General features: G+C 48.2%; 2 protein-coding genes across 34 annotated transcripts in view; one reads left to right on the plus strand and one right to left on the minus strand.

The window, feature by feature from the left end:
* Window positions 1-14793, minus strand: part of RALGPS1 (Ral GEF with PH domain and SH3 binding motif 1) — a 309728-nt gene that overhangs the window by 117996 nt on the left and 176939 nt on the right. The gene's annotated exons all lie outside the window — the stretch shown is intronic.
* ANGPTL2 (angiopoietin like 2) overlaps window positions 1-14793 on the plus strand; it is a 36104-nt gene that overhangs the window by 15780 nt on the left and 5531 nt on the right. The window contains exon 3 of the mRNA XM_005582183.5: window positions 14160-14353. Coding sequence (XP_005582240.2) covers window positions 14160-14353 — 194 coding nt within the window. The remainder of the gene's footprint in view (window positions 1-14159; window positions 14354-14793) is intronic.

The raw sequence follows: 14793 nt of genomic DNA on the forward strand, positions 1-14793 counted from the left end.
CTGGAGCCAGTGGGGTGAGGGCGGGGACCACATTCCTTAGATGGATCCTCAAAGGCATTACCAAGAAATGGAGTTTCAGAACAGGGCAAACATTCTCTGGTTTCTGGCAGGAAAGAACCCAAGGCCTGTAGTTTTCTAGGCTCTGCATGTGATCCCGTGTGTTGGCAGATAGAAGAGAAGGTCTCTCCCGCAGCTCATGCACTGTGCCTGGCACAGGGCTGGCCCCCTGTAAATGCTCACCAAATAAACCATGGGCCAAAAGAAAAGAAAGTATTACCCACGTTAAGAATATGATAAATGCGGCCGGGCGCGGTGGCTCAAGCCTGTAATCCCAGCACTTTGGGAGGCCGAGACGGGCGGATCACTAGGTCAGGAGATCGAGACCATCCTGGTTAACACGGTGAAACCCCGTCTCTACTAAAAAAAAAAAAAAATACAAAACACTAGCCGGGCGAGGTGGCGGGCGCCTGTAGTCCCAGCTACTCGGGAGGCTGAGACAGGAGAATGGCCCGAACCGGGGAGGCGGAGCTTGCAGTGAGCTGAGATCCGGCCACTGCACTCCAGCCTGGGCGACAGAGCCAGACTCCGTCTCAAAAAAAAAAAAAAAAAAAAAAAAAAAGAATATGATAAATGCATTGTAGGGGCTGGGCATGGGAAGGAGTCCTTCCTAAAGCCCACACACTTCCTAGAGTCTGCTGCTGTCTAGAATTTTCAATGATGCTTCCATATGCTCTTACATACACGTTTCATCTTAAAATACAGCCATTCTCAAAATACCGTTATGGGGGAGGAATGGGGTTGCTGGCAGGTTTTAAAGCTTACCCAAGATACTGGCACTGGACATTTCCATGTAGGTTACATAATTAACTCCTGGAGCTCCTTATGGACAGGATGAGTAACTTGCTAATAGGCTTAGGGTGTTCAGGCTAGATTTGCATTCAGGTCTTTTCACTTTAAATATCCGGCTGACTCCTCTACGCTGTAGGACTCTAGGAATCCTCATTTCTGGAAGAAGCAGGCCAGAGGCTTCCCTCTCAGAATGTCAGCACACATCCAGTCCTCTGAAGCTCAGCGCCTTGTTCACCCAGAACACCTGAGCCTTCCCAGTGGGCTGCCACATGAGAACTATATTCATCTCTGCAAAAATGAACCATGTATCTGCTCCAAGTCAGTGCTTTCGGTACCACTTCATTGTATAAGCAGGGAGAGATTTTTACTGAAAATATCCTGCTTTACACTTATTTCACACTTTTAAAAATAACCTCCAGTACTGGGAATAGCAGCTTCTTGCTAATTCCAAAGAGGGGCTGAACCTGACTGCAGGAGGGTGGCCAGGGCAGAGGACAAGGGCAGCATTGTTTTCAGACGGGGCAGGGGAGGTGAGTTAAATGCAAGGTGAACATCCTCTGCAGCACCTAAAAGGAAAGACCTGGCCTGGCTGCAGGGTTGAGGGCAGGCGCTTTGGAGGAGACTGGCCTGGATTCAAATCCAGATTCCTCCACTGATTAGCTCTGGGACATTAGGCAAGTCACTTTGTCCTTCTGAGGCTCGGCTTCCTCATCTGTTAATTGAGGATAGATTAAAATAGTGCCTGTCACTTTAGGAAATGAAATACTACAAAAAAACATGTTTAGCACAATGTTGGGTCCACAGTAAACTACAAGTCTCCTTTGATCTAGGTCTTTTCATCTTAAAACAAGGAGACTGAAATAAACAGTCAGTCCCTTTTTTAGCTCTGGCGTTCCATCTGTACACGTGTCTGCTTTAAATCAGAAGCTCTGAAAGAGAGGGCAGGGTGTGTTAATTTGTCTTGATAGAATACCAAGAGGGTAAAACGTGCCCTTGGGCACCAAAGGCCCAGCTGAATGTTGTTATAACCCTGACTGGAGACAGGCTGGACTCAGTGGTTACTCAACAGATCTCCTCTGGCCTCTCCTCTGCCTAAGTGTCTCTGGTTTCTAACTCAAAACATTTCAGGACATTCCTGGGCTTGAACTAAGCTGGTAGATACATAGTATAGGAATAAAGACTTGGGTTTGCATCCATGCTCTTCCCCTTGGTTAGCTGTTCCCTCACGAGAAAGTTTTAACTCTTCTGAGCCTCAATTTTCTCCTCTGTAAAATGGGGACAAGGGTCATAACCTCACAGTGTTATGCTGTGGATACAATACAATCAAGCATGAAACATTATGTCATGTAGTGCAGCCAACATTTGCTGAGCCCCTACTGCATGCTGGTCACAGCACTAGACTTGGGGAAGCAGGTGACAACTATGGTCCCTGACCTCCAGGAGCTCAGTCTGGGGGAGGTGGCAGGTGCATGAATGCATCTGGGATCCATCCAATGCCCATGATTTCTAGTCCCTAAAATCAGCACATCAGATCTGACAACAGATTTCTCTGAGAGGGAGTATCTGTCAAGGCCAAAATTTCTAAAATCAGGAATGCAGTGAAAACTGGGCTGTCTGATCACTGTGGTGATACCCTGGTGTGCTAAGTGCCCTGGGGGACAGTAAGGTGGCATGACTAATTCTGCCTAGAGGGAAGGGAGAAGTTAGATAGAGGTGGCACTTCTTTGCTGCATCTTGAAGGATTTGTAAGATTTTACCAGGCAGACCTGGGAGTTGGGAACCCAAGTGACTAGTGGATCTCTGATGGAGATGAGTCTTTGCAAGGGCCCAGGGGCACCGTTCCACTCCTGGCACCTCAGATGGTTCAATCTCCTGCTTCTTTGTGTTCACAATCCAGCGTGGGCTGTGTGTATCCAAGGGTCCTGCACTCACCCATCTTTTTTCTCCCACTTAAGAAAGCATGCTGTCATGGGAGGGAATGGCAGTGATTTCATCACAGAGATAACTTGAATGCATTAGAATTTATCCTTTTTTGTTACGTACCAATGTTGGTACTTGCTCATTACTAGTAGATTTCTTGTGACCCATCTCACCACTGAGCTCCCACACAAGGCGCTGCCAGCTGGGATTGAGTGCCTAGCTGTGGAAGCTGAATGGGTAGACAGAGCCCAGGAAGACAGCAGCTGGGGGACGGCCCTGCCCTCTCCTGGTGTTGAGGACTAAACTGGGAGGAAAAAACAGATGGTCTCTCTGCAGAGAACAGTCAGGGCATCCAGTCAGCAGAGAACATTCTTATCAGGTCTGTTCAGAGGGCTTGGAGCAGGTTCTGATCCTGGAAGACAAAACACTCTTCTGTGCTCTCATCCAACAGATCCTTTGTTCTCAGGGACATCACTCGGCCAGAAACACCTTTGCAATTAAACACCTTTGCACCCGAGCCTTGGCAGCTTCCAAACCTTTCACTCAGCAACCTCGGAGCCATGTGCTCTTTTCTTCTTTGTCTGTCCACAGCATGCCCTTCCCAAGGGAGCCATGGTTGCTTATCTGAAGCTGTACTCACAAGCCTGTTCCCAGCCTTACTGAGACAGTAACAGGGTGGCCCCAGGTCAGAATGGCCTGCTGAGAGCCTGAGTGAGGAGGCACAGGCAGCTCCTGGCTTCCCTGCCCCCTGACCTGGGCTTTGTCCTGTGTCTCTCAGGTCTGGCCAGACCCGAAGGCATTTTAGTTAGGATGATGCTGTGATGAGGCCTGGGCCAAATGGCCCTGTCTGTGGTCCTCTGCCCCATGTATCCTGCTGCTGCTATTAAAGAGGAAAGCTACAGCGGTCATTCTCTAAGAGGCAAAGGACAGAGCAGGCACCTGGGTTCTGGTACTGTTTCTCAGACCACCCAAGGCAGAGCCACACGTGTGCCAGCCCCCCTGCGCAGTGCCATCCCAGAGACTGATCAGGGAGGAAACGAGAGTGCCAACAGCAGCTGCCACAGACGGGCTTTGTCAGAAACTAATCTTTAACGACCAAAAGGAGTGAGCACTTTTAGCTGTTTTCTCTCCTGAGAAAGAGAATACAACCAGTTCAGTTTATTTCTCAATGAGTGAAGAAGGGGCCATAAAACCATGAAATACTGGAACTGTTGGGGGCCTCTCAGATCCCCTAGCACGGCCTTCCTGTAACAGAGCCTGTTGGTGGCAGAGCAGAGATCGATCCTGGGACTTGTAACTTGCAGGATATTGAGGTTCACAGAGGTTAAGTAACTTAGCCAAGGGTACACAGCTAGTAAGTGGGTCGGCCAAGACTCAAACCAAAGTGTGTCTTAACTACTCTGGATATTGCACATTTCCACGGGAAGGCTGGAGGGGAACTGGTGTAAAAATCACCCTGTGAATGCTTGACTTGGCCCCAGCTGCCACAGGGAACTGACCTTCTGTCTCTACTTCCTGACCTTCTCTCTCTACTTCCTGGTGCCCTGTTCCAAACAGTTCCTTAAAATGAGCTCTGGGAACAGAGGTGGTAGATTTGTTATTAGAATGCTCATGGTTCTGATAACACAAAACACTGTTGCTACCAACCCACCACCATCGTGCTCCCCGTCCCCAGGCCCAGCAGGAACCAGCCGAGCTTTCCAGCAGAAAGCACAATGTGCACCCGACTCCCAGCAAATGGACCCAACTGAAGTCTACTTTTTAACTTTTATCCAATCTGGACATATCCTCTGGGGTTCCTTCTACTCAGCATTTCAGTGTATAGCTAAGTCTTTCAACATACAGCTAAGTGTGAAGCTTTGATTTCTTTAAATGTTAGCCCTGACTATATAAATATCAGTAGACATGACCTTCCCTTGGGGCCACATTAGGAGGCCCCCACATTGCTTCAGTGACAACAGTGCACAGGTGGAAGCCACCCCATCTCACAACAGATGGGCTATGGCCAGGATGGCATGGACAACTTGAACAAGAGTGTTTTCCTAGATAGATTTTCCACCTGTATTTTATTCCACCCTATAAGGTAGGAAATATGTACACGATTGTGATTCCCCAGCACAATGGTATGTTTTAAAACAGAGAAATATATGATGTTGTAGCTCCCATTCTTTCTGGAGGTCAAACAAGCAACCAGGTGAAAAGGTGTCAACCCATGCGTGGCTGGGTCAGCTCCAGCAGGCTGGGCGTCCAGGCCCAAGCACTGCAGAGAGGTGGAGAAGCACAGGGTGTGTGTGGTGATGGTGGTGAGTGAGGGTGACTCTGCCCATTCTGACTCAGCCTTCAAGGTCACAGGGGCTGAGGCAAAAGCCCACCCAGGACTCCTGCCTTCAGAGCATGTGCTATTTCCACTGTATAATATTTTCTTTTATTCTAAAAGGTTTGTTAAACATAAGATTCCAAATTTAGCACAAACTACATAATCCAGTGATTTCTCAAAGAGCATTCGTTGCTAGCTTCTTCCTAAACAAAATCTACTCTAGGAAGATGGCCCACCTGGATGATGGTTCCAGGAGGGCTAGCTCCCTTACTGCTTTGCTTTCTCTTCCTCTTCTTCTGGTACCTTTGGGAACTGATCACAAAGAGCCTTTTGAGTGTGATGGAAAGCTACCCCTCCATTCCTCAGGCAGTTTTCCAAAGATGACACTTGGCTAAATGCTCAGGGTATTTACAGTCATAGGAGATAAACTATCAACTTGTTACTGTTAAAAAAAAAAAAAACTCATGATCTGGGATCTTGATGCCTGAAAATCCCAAGATTGGTACTTGGCAAACTGAAAGAAATCTAGAAAACCCTAGAGATCAGGCATCTGTGGCCAGCTAAATGGTCATACAAATGGATTGCTGCGGTGAACTTGTATAGTACTAATCCTGAGATGCTGTCCCCCCCAGCCCCCACCCCCATAAAAAAAATAAAGTAGTATTAAGTTAGCCTCATACAAATGCTGGCACCATGCTCCTGGACTTCTCAGCCTCCATAACTGTGAGCCAAATAAACTTCCTTTCTTTATAAATTACCCAGTCTGTGCTATTCTGTTATAGCATCAGGAAATGGACTAGGTTCAGTCTTATAAAAGTGATGAAGTATACACTTTCAGTGGTTTACGCCCACATCAGTGAAGGATGCAGGCAGCAGAGACCTCTTGATGGGAACACTGGAGATGATCTTTCCTACTATCCCCGCATCACCACTGCCTCAACTTCGGCTCTCCCTGGCATGAATCTGGTCAAAGATTATGCTGAAAATCAGCCTGATGGTCCTCATCTTGTATCTCAAGATGAGCCTATGCAGCTACAGGGCCTGGACTATTTATGTGATCCTTTGCTTTTTAAAAAAAATAAGCTACTTTTTCCTGATATTTTTTAATACAATAAGTCAAAACTACTGTACATACAGAGAAAAACCATGCTAAGAGAATTTGTTTAAATTATAAATACAATAGCTCCTAAATGATGAAATTAAGTATCTTAGATGGTATGTCTAGAATAGGGTCCAAATGAACAAAAAATCTACTCATCTGGCACCATCCCAGGCATAATGTGCAGACAGACTACTACAAACTGTCCAGACTTTCCCACAAAGCAGGTTTCCTTTGCCAGGGTTTGGTCTGGATGTGGATTATCATCTGTTGTGGGGTCTCTGTTTCCAGATGGATTTATTATTATTGGTTCTCAGCTGGAAAGCACAGAATGAAGGTAGCAAAGGGGATGCAGCTCAGGATGGTGAAGGATGGAGGGTGAAGGATGGAGGGTTGAAAGATGGAGGGAGGCACACAGAGCATGTAGGGACTCATGGAGTGAGCCTGCAAGGGCTCCTGCCTGAAAGGAGCCCACAGTCTTACTGGGACACAGATCCCCACCAATCCTAATGTGGTGTGATAACTGCAGCACAGAAGGTGAACCTGAGTTCTAATCCCAGATCCTCCACTTTCCAGCCATGCGATCCTCTTGAGCCTTGGCTTTCTCACAGGTGCAGGGCCTTACGAGGATGAAATCAAACAGTGTGCAAAGCACCTGGCACATGAAAGGCTCTAGGTACATGATCATCACCATTCTTATTTTATTCCAGTAGAGATACATATACAAAGCATTTTGGGAACCCTGAAAAGGATTAAGTAGCTTTCCTGGGGTTGGGGAAGGCTTCCTGAAGGAGGTGATGAGGAAGGTAAGGGCCTTGCAGTGCTCTCAGAACCAGTGCCAGTGATAGTCAAGAAATCATGGAGACAAGGCTTGGTGCCAGACAAATGTCCTGTTTTCAGGAAAAGAAAAAGCATGTATACTAGAAATTACATACAACTGGCTTGTGGTCAAGCCCCAGTAAAACTATAGAAAAGAGTACACGAACGGTTCATGAGCATTTGGAAGATTAAAAGTCACCCATGAAAGCCGATGTAGGTTCTTGAAGAAGAAACCAACGAAGCTGATCCATTCTTTGGAAAGGGTTAATAGGCTGGCCAATTAACCAGGGACTGCTACCTGTCCAGTATCTGTGGACTGTAGTCATGGATCTGGTAAGTTCTTCTATGATATGCCTGCAGGACAGCACCACAGTCTCTGACAGAGCCATGGTCACTCTCATTAGTGTGCCTGCGGAAACTTGGGGCACTGCCCACCACTACATCAGAGACCTCCCTCACCCAGAAAGCCTTGGGTGCAACTGGCCACTGCCCCCAGGGAGCCAAGGTGAGCTGCTCACCTCTGCACACAGTGAGACCACCAAAGCCCCTTCCAAACTCTTTTTAAAGATGTCTTTAAAGCCGCTGTTTCTCCTCCTGCCCAGCGGCGCTGGTGGAAACCTAAGAGTGGCGCAATGCTTTGGACAGTGGCCTCTGGGAAGCAGCGCTACAATGTCTGTTTCTCCTGGGGTCAAACAAACAGAAACAGGACCTTTATAAGCCCTTTCTGGGCCCTAAGAGCTCTTATTTGAGAGGCCTCAGGCTGTACCACATGCATTGAAATGACCTACCTCACACATTTAATATAATTTTTACTGGAACAATTTTGAAAGGATTTAATACTTTTGCTTTTAAAATTATTTGGCTAAGAGTAACTCAATTAATTTATGGTTGGATCTAATTTCTCAGTAAACATCAAGCATGTTCAGGAATTCTTGGGAAGTGAAAAAAATCTAACCTACAAATTGTTTTCAAAAGTAATAACATTTTCATGAAGACAAAATTTAACAATTAATGAACTTGACAAGATGTTACACTTTGTAGAAATTTAATTACCACAATAAATTTTGATTTTGTAGTTTTCTTTTCATATTTTAGAGCCAGTAAGTTTTTTGAGGCCTCAAACATTTTCATCAACTCCTGAAACACTCATTGGCCCCAGGCACCATGCCCATTGCTTCAGGACTAAAGAGGACTGAAAGCAGGCACAAGCATTTGGACCTTTTCCCTGGAATGATCAGAAATGATATGTGTGATGTTAACTCTGAGGTTCTGCAGGAACTGAAATGCCTTTGGGACCATACAAGCTACTCCTATGTTTAGGTTATTGTTTTGTACTCTGGTTCACTGAAAAGCAGTGACTGACATAGAATATATATATATATATACGTCCATAACCAAAACCTTACTTTGCCAAGCCTCGGGATAAATGAGATTCGAAGATCCCCATACAACTGCTCCTCACTGTGGCCACCCCGCACACCCCATCCCCTGACCCTGTGTGTCTGTTCTCCTGCCCTCATGGGGTGCCCAGTGAGTCCTGATGCTGGCCTGGGTGGGACTCTCACCTAAGCAGGCCACGTGCCGTGGCACTCAGATGCATTCATTTGGGTAGGAAATTGCAGATCCAATTTCAACAGTTAGTCCTTTCTCCTGTTAGAAAAATGTTTCAGGGAGTGGTGAGAAGACTTTTTGGAGACAGACCATCAGTGAGAGTAAGTGAAAACAGCATACAGTTCTCATTAAAAGCAGACTGCATCTTAATGATAACACAGAAGCTTCTCCCTAGAGCCTGCATATGGACTCAAATATTCACGGGAGCAACTTCCCAGAACTAAGAGCCCCCCAGAACATTTCCCACAGGACTCAGGGTCCTCTGAGTAGCCTAAGGTGGTCAAATTCTGACACCTGGGGCTGGACTCGGGGATAAAGAGGACTGTCGGGCTGCTGGCCAGCCACGGGGTCCAGTTGTGCTGTGGGCAGGAAGGACTCTGCTCCTCCCCCCACACCTCAGGCGCGTCAGGGAGAAGACGCATCCCTCTTGCCCACAGAGGCCGCACTGCTTAGCTCCCAGCCTCAAGGTCAGATATTCACGGAGCCATGTTTTCCTAGTAGGAGGAGCACTGCACTGAGAGCTGATGCAGTTTGTGAGCCCATTTCTCCACTAGGGCCTGGACGGGTAAATCAGGCTGATGCTGGTCCGCCCCAGATCCACAGAAAGAGAACTGTAAATAGGATGTTATGCTTGCCTGGCCTAGGTGCCGGTTCTAACTCAGCTTGACCTGAAAGGCCCTGTGTTGGGGGTAGCAAGCACTGAATCAGCCATCAATCAAGTGGGTCCTCGTTTCCTGGGAGGCCATAGTCCTTGTGTGCCTAATCCCTGTCAAGAGCCCCAGGGAGGAGGAAGGAAGCACCCAAAGCTGATCACCTCCAACACTTACCAGGGTGTGGCAGTGGGGTCCGGGCTGAGACCTGTGTACTTGGTACTCCCCCACTTGCTGATGTCCCTCCTCTGGAGGCCTCCTGACCCCAGACCCTGTGTGCCTTCCCACCCTTGTTGCTTCTCCAGGGAACCACACAGACTCGGCTCAGCCACGGGGCCGCACTTCTCTTCACGTGGAACATTTGGCCACAGCTCCGCCAAGAATGTAAATGTGGTCTTTATAGAGATGAGGTCGGGGCATTCGCTCCACTCTGAGCCCAGGTGCTGCCGAGTTAGTGTTGGCCTGATGCTCTGGGCAGAGCTGCCCTCTCAGAAGGGGCGCCAAGTTAAACACCACTAGGTACTCTGCACTGGTCCAAAGGGAGCGCTTTGCCCACTGCACACTGAAAACTCAGTTTCATTGACAAAAAAGATTTCCATTCTTCACGTTAATATATCTTTGTGGCCTTCTGCACTGAAATTCTGACTTAAAAATATACGGAAAACATCTACTGGTAAATATCTTACATTTAGTCTTGTATTGAAAAGCAAACGTAGTAACGTGTGTGTGGAGGAGGAATGAGTTGGGGAGGTGAACAACTTCAAAAATGTCAGCTTTCATCTATCAAAGGAAACAGAAAGGGATAATCTTCACAGAGCACCTGCCCCAGCTGGCCCCCATGCTGGCCGCTCTTGTGTTCACGACATTCTCAGAACAGCTATGGTCTCCTCCCCATTTCACAGAAGAAGAAATTGAGGCTCAATGAGGACCCAGGCCAAAGTCACACTGTGCAGAGGTGAGGCCATCGACATTGGAGCCGAGGGCTCCTGACTCCAAGTGTGGAGTCCTCCTCCAGCCCTTGCGTCCTCAGCCAGGTCTTCCTCCATCGAGGCCTGACCCTTGCCTGGCCCCCTACGAGGGCATTGTTTATATGGAACCGATATAGATTTTTCACAGTATTATTTATATGTTACAGTTGTGGATTTCTCCTCAAAGTAGGATGCTTTGTCTCTGCTATTTCAAGGGAGCCACATAATTTTACTGCTGATAATTTTTCAATGTTAACTCTTTTTCTGACTAATTTTCATCCATCATTGATGTTTCTGACCTTTGCCACTGGTGCCTTTAATGTGTGAAAAGGAAATGTGTTTGAATGCAGGAGATTTCATAGAGGTCTACTAAGGGTTCTGAGGGAAATTGTGTTTGAATATGTGTTTTCGACAGAAGCTAATGGGGCCTGATTGTCATGTGAAATTCAGTGTACAGACACATACGCACATTTTCTGTAACAGCAGAAAATACTAAACACTTCGACACTATTTGATACCTACTCCATTATTCTAGAAAGCCTTAAAAGAATTACCATGTTTGCCTTTTTTAAAAAAAGAAAAACTTCTTCTACATCATAACAGACACTAGAATAGTTGAAAAATGGGCAAAGAACACCAAAAGGTAAATATGGAAGAAAAAACTCATTAAAGATTTTTAAAAGTTTTATACCTTGACAAAGAACTGTAAATTTTTATGTTTTATTTTGTCGCTGGCTGACTGGCAAAGATTAACATTAGTTCTAAGGACACAGAGCTAAGTCAGCCTGGGTCCCTGATTCTTGAGTTCGCTCTGGTTGGGGAAAAAGAAGAGTACTTTAGTGTGTGAGCTCTGGACACGCCCTGGGTGCATACAACTGCTGGGTCCCTTACCCACCAGGTAACCTCGAGGGGATCCCCTAATGACCACAGGGTCTGCTTTCCTACCTCATAGGAGTGTCAGGAGGGTCAGCTGTGGAAATACGTGCCTCGGACCATAGGAAATGCTCAGTACACACTGGCTATTAATATTACTAACTTCAGTCATGACTCTTAGAGCAAGGAGTTTATAACCTGGGACTTTGGGAATCTATTACCTTCTGAAACTATATACATAATTGTGTGAGTCTGTACATTTTTCTGAATAAAGAATCTAGAACCATCCCCAAATTCGTAAAGGGACTAGTAGCCCCAAAACATTTAAAAACACTTGCCTTTAAATAGAGCCCTTGGTGGAAATGCCAAAGGTAAAACTGAGATCACTGATGGCGCCCACAAAGGCAGCCCCAGCTGGAGCCACGAGGCCAACTGCCACTCCCCCAGCAGCCTCCACAGCCTCTCCCTACGTGGCGCCTCCTTCAAAGGCAGCCTTTACATCTGACAATTCTGCAGCAGTCCTGGCAGCTGTGCAGTAAGAGGCTGGGCTGCTCTCTCTCAGTGGGCGTTATTTTGCAGGCTTCTGCCGGATCTTCCGTCACCAGTATTCGCATCAAACGGCCTCTCCTGTGCTGCTGACTTGGTAAGGAGCTAGGAGGCCTCCCACGCCCACCGGCGCTCTGCTCCAGCTGTTGGGGACAGACTCCCATTCTCTGCCTCCGTCCCTGGGGCTTCAGCTGAACACAACCAAAACCTTTTTCTCCTTCACAAATGCTCTTTCTGGAGGTCTGGCCTCCCCTTCCCCAGGAAGGATACTGAGGGGGTGGTAGGGGAAAGGCGGGAAGTGGCACTGCCAAAGGAAGCAGCTGCTTGTGCCCCATCTGCTACCCAGGGGTGGGGAGTATTGGGTCCTGCCCCATCCTTTGGAGAAGAGGCCTGGCAAAAAGGTAAATGGGTGAGAAGTTTCTCCCTGGAAGATGAAGGGAGAAGCCCCCCGAGTTAACTGTCAGCACCCAAACCAATCTTTCTTCTCGGGGCAATACTGGGCAGTGGGAAGCAAGGAATGAGCGAGACAGCGCCTGGCTTCCCGTCAGGTTCTAGGTGGATGAATGCTCAAACACAAGGCTTCTTCCTGCAAGGCCTCAGGCAGAGCCCACCTGAGATGTCTAACAGAGACCAGAAACCTAAGTCTGTCTGGTTTATAACCATTACCTGTGAACTAGTTGAGCCCAAACACCAGCCAGGAAGGAATGTGAGAAGTGTGACCTGCACCAGAAAAGCTGAGTACACCTGTCACTGATGGGCACCTCCCTTCAACTCCCACAGAAAGAGAAAGGACAGGATCTACAGGAATTCAAGTGGGGAGGAGGTAGTGAGGTCAGCTCCTCCCTCGTTGGGCATCAGAGCAGCCCCACCCTGCCCTGAGCTTCCGCTGCCCAGCACCACATCTGCAGAGGCTGGGACTCAATACACAGTTGTTGAATAAACACACAAATTGATAGAACATATACAATGGTACTTTCTTAGCACTTTCGTCCTTAACCAGTCTCATTGTGGGGATTTTTTGTTTGTTTGTTTATTTTGAGACGGAGTCTCACTCTGTCGCCCAGGTTGGAGTGCAGTGGGGCCATCTTGGCTCACTGAAGCCTCTGCCTCCCGGATTCAAGCGGTTCTCCTGCCTCAGCCTCCCCGGTAGCTGGGACTACAGGTGCCTGCCACCACACCTGGCTAATTTTTTGTATTTTTAGTAGAGATGGGGTTTTACCATATTAGCCAGGATGGTCTCGATCTCCTGACCTTGTGATCCGCCTGCCTCGGCCTCCCAACGTGCTGGGATTATAGGTGTGAGCCACCGCACCCGGCCCTATGGGGAATATTTTGAAGAGACTGAAGCAAAACATGATTTTCTTTCTTTCAGCCATTTTCATCGAATGGCTAGGCCTTGAAGACCTTCTAAAAGTTCCTCAGATCAATGAGAAAGGCCCCAGACTGTCCAGACCCTTGGTGACTCAAGCTTGTACCTTCTTGCTGATGTGACCAACACTGGAACATAAGAAACTGCCTGGGGAGGGCAGAGTTGATGGGCAGGGGTGGTGAGGGCTGAAAGACCTGTGGTATAACACCCATTCCTTCTGACTGGGCTGCCCAAGCTCAGTGGAGTCACAAAGAATCACAGAACCCTCTGGTCTCAGTTTCAGAAGAGAGCCATGGATTGGGCTGTATCCTAGACATCATCCTTTAAGTTTATGAGCCTGCCAGGAAGACCTCAGAATGCATGAGGTCGAGCATCTGGCCCTCATTGAGCTTCCTTTGGAAAACACACAGATTGAGCTGAAAGGGAACCTGGCTCCCTAAAAAGACACTTGAAGAGCAGTGAGTGAATCCCAGGAATATCCCAAAGTCTCTGGCTACATGGCCAAATTCTGGGCATGGCCTAGGCCCCCGTGACTGTGGAAGTTCATTTAGTAAAAGCTGCAGCAGTCATCACGAAGCACTGTCACTGGAAGGGCAGATGTGGAGTCAGAATTGAAGGGGGCCAACTGCACTTGGCCCCCAGAAACAGTAATCCAGCGGAACCGAGTTTCCCTGCAGAAACAAAGCCATCAGAGCCTGCAGGCACTGACCGATGTTGCCACATTTAGTAGGTCCACATCTCTTTTTCCTAATACAATGAACCTGAAAAAGATCACCCCAGCAACTTCTCCCCAAATGATCTCAGTAATCCTGACAACGCTGTATGAGGGAAATCTGATCTCCCTTCTACAACTGGAAGAAACTGAGGGCTGGGAGAAGTGAAGAAGCCCAAAGTCACACTGTGAGGCGGGTGAGAGGAGAAAGTGAGCTTGGAGTGTGGGCATCCTGACCCCCGGTCCAAGGCTCTTGTCTTTATAATTATTTATCAAACTCGCAAAATAAAAATTGGTTACCTCAGACTGTGGGCCTATGGCTCACAGCTGGAGCCTCATCGGAGGTTGTGCCTGCTTGAGGTGCAGCTGGGGGTGTGGCCTGGTGACAGGCAGGTCTGTGATGTATATGCATGTCTGTGTCCCCAGGCCCATGGAGAGACTGCCTGCAGGCCCTGGAGGATGGCCACGACACCAGTTCCATCTACCTGGTGAAGCCGGAGAACACCAACCGCCTCATGCAGGTGTGGTGTGACCAGAGACACGACCCCGGGGGCTGGACTGTCATCCAGAGACGCCTGGATGGCTCTGTTAACTTCTTCAGGAACTGGGAGACGTACAAGGTGAGACCCGGCAGGGGCTGTCTGTGCTGCCCACAAGGTGACTGGCCCACCCTAAGAGAGGCCTGAGCGACCAGTAGAAGAGCCCACTCAGAGGTACATGCTGACCAAGTCCAGGCCAGTGCGGCCCCAACAGCACACATACCTGAGGCAAGAAGGATGCAGACAGGGCCACTGTGCAAACCCACCAGGAGTAGTGAGAACCAGCTCCTCCTCTGACTGCTGCTAGCAAGTGCTGCAGGATAAGAGTTAGTAGAGCAGACCACCACAGCCCCACAGGACAGGGTGAGAGTTTAGAAATGCTGGTATAGGGGCCCAGGAGTGGGGAGCATTTCATTCCCAACAGGGGTTTCCATGGAGAAAGACCTGCTCTCAAAGCCCAGAAGGGGCAAGTCCCAAAGGGCTCCCAGTCCCTGGGAGAATCCCCCAGAGAGTCCTGGTAG

Source organism: Macaca fascicularis, chromosome 15, assembly GCF_037993035.2.
Source record: "Macaca fascicularis isolate 582-1 chromosome 15, T2T-MFA8v1.1".
Taxonomy (NCBI): Eukaryota; Metazoa; Chordata; class Mammalia; order Primates; family Cercopithecidae; genus Macaca; species Macaca fascicularis.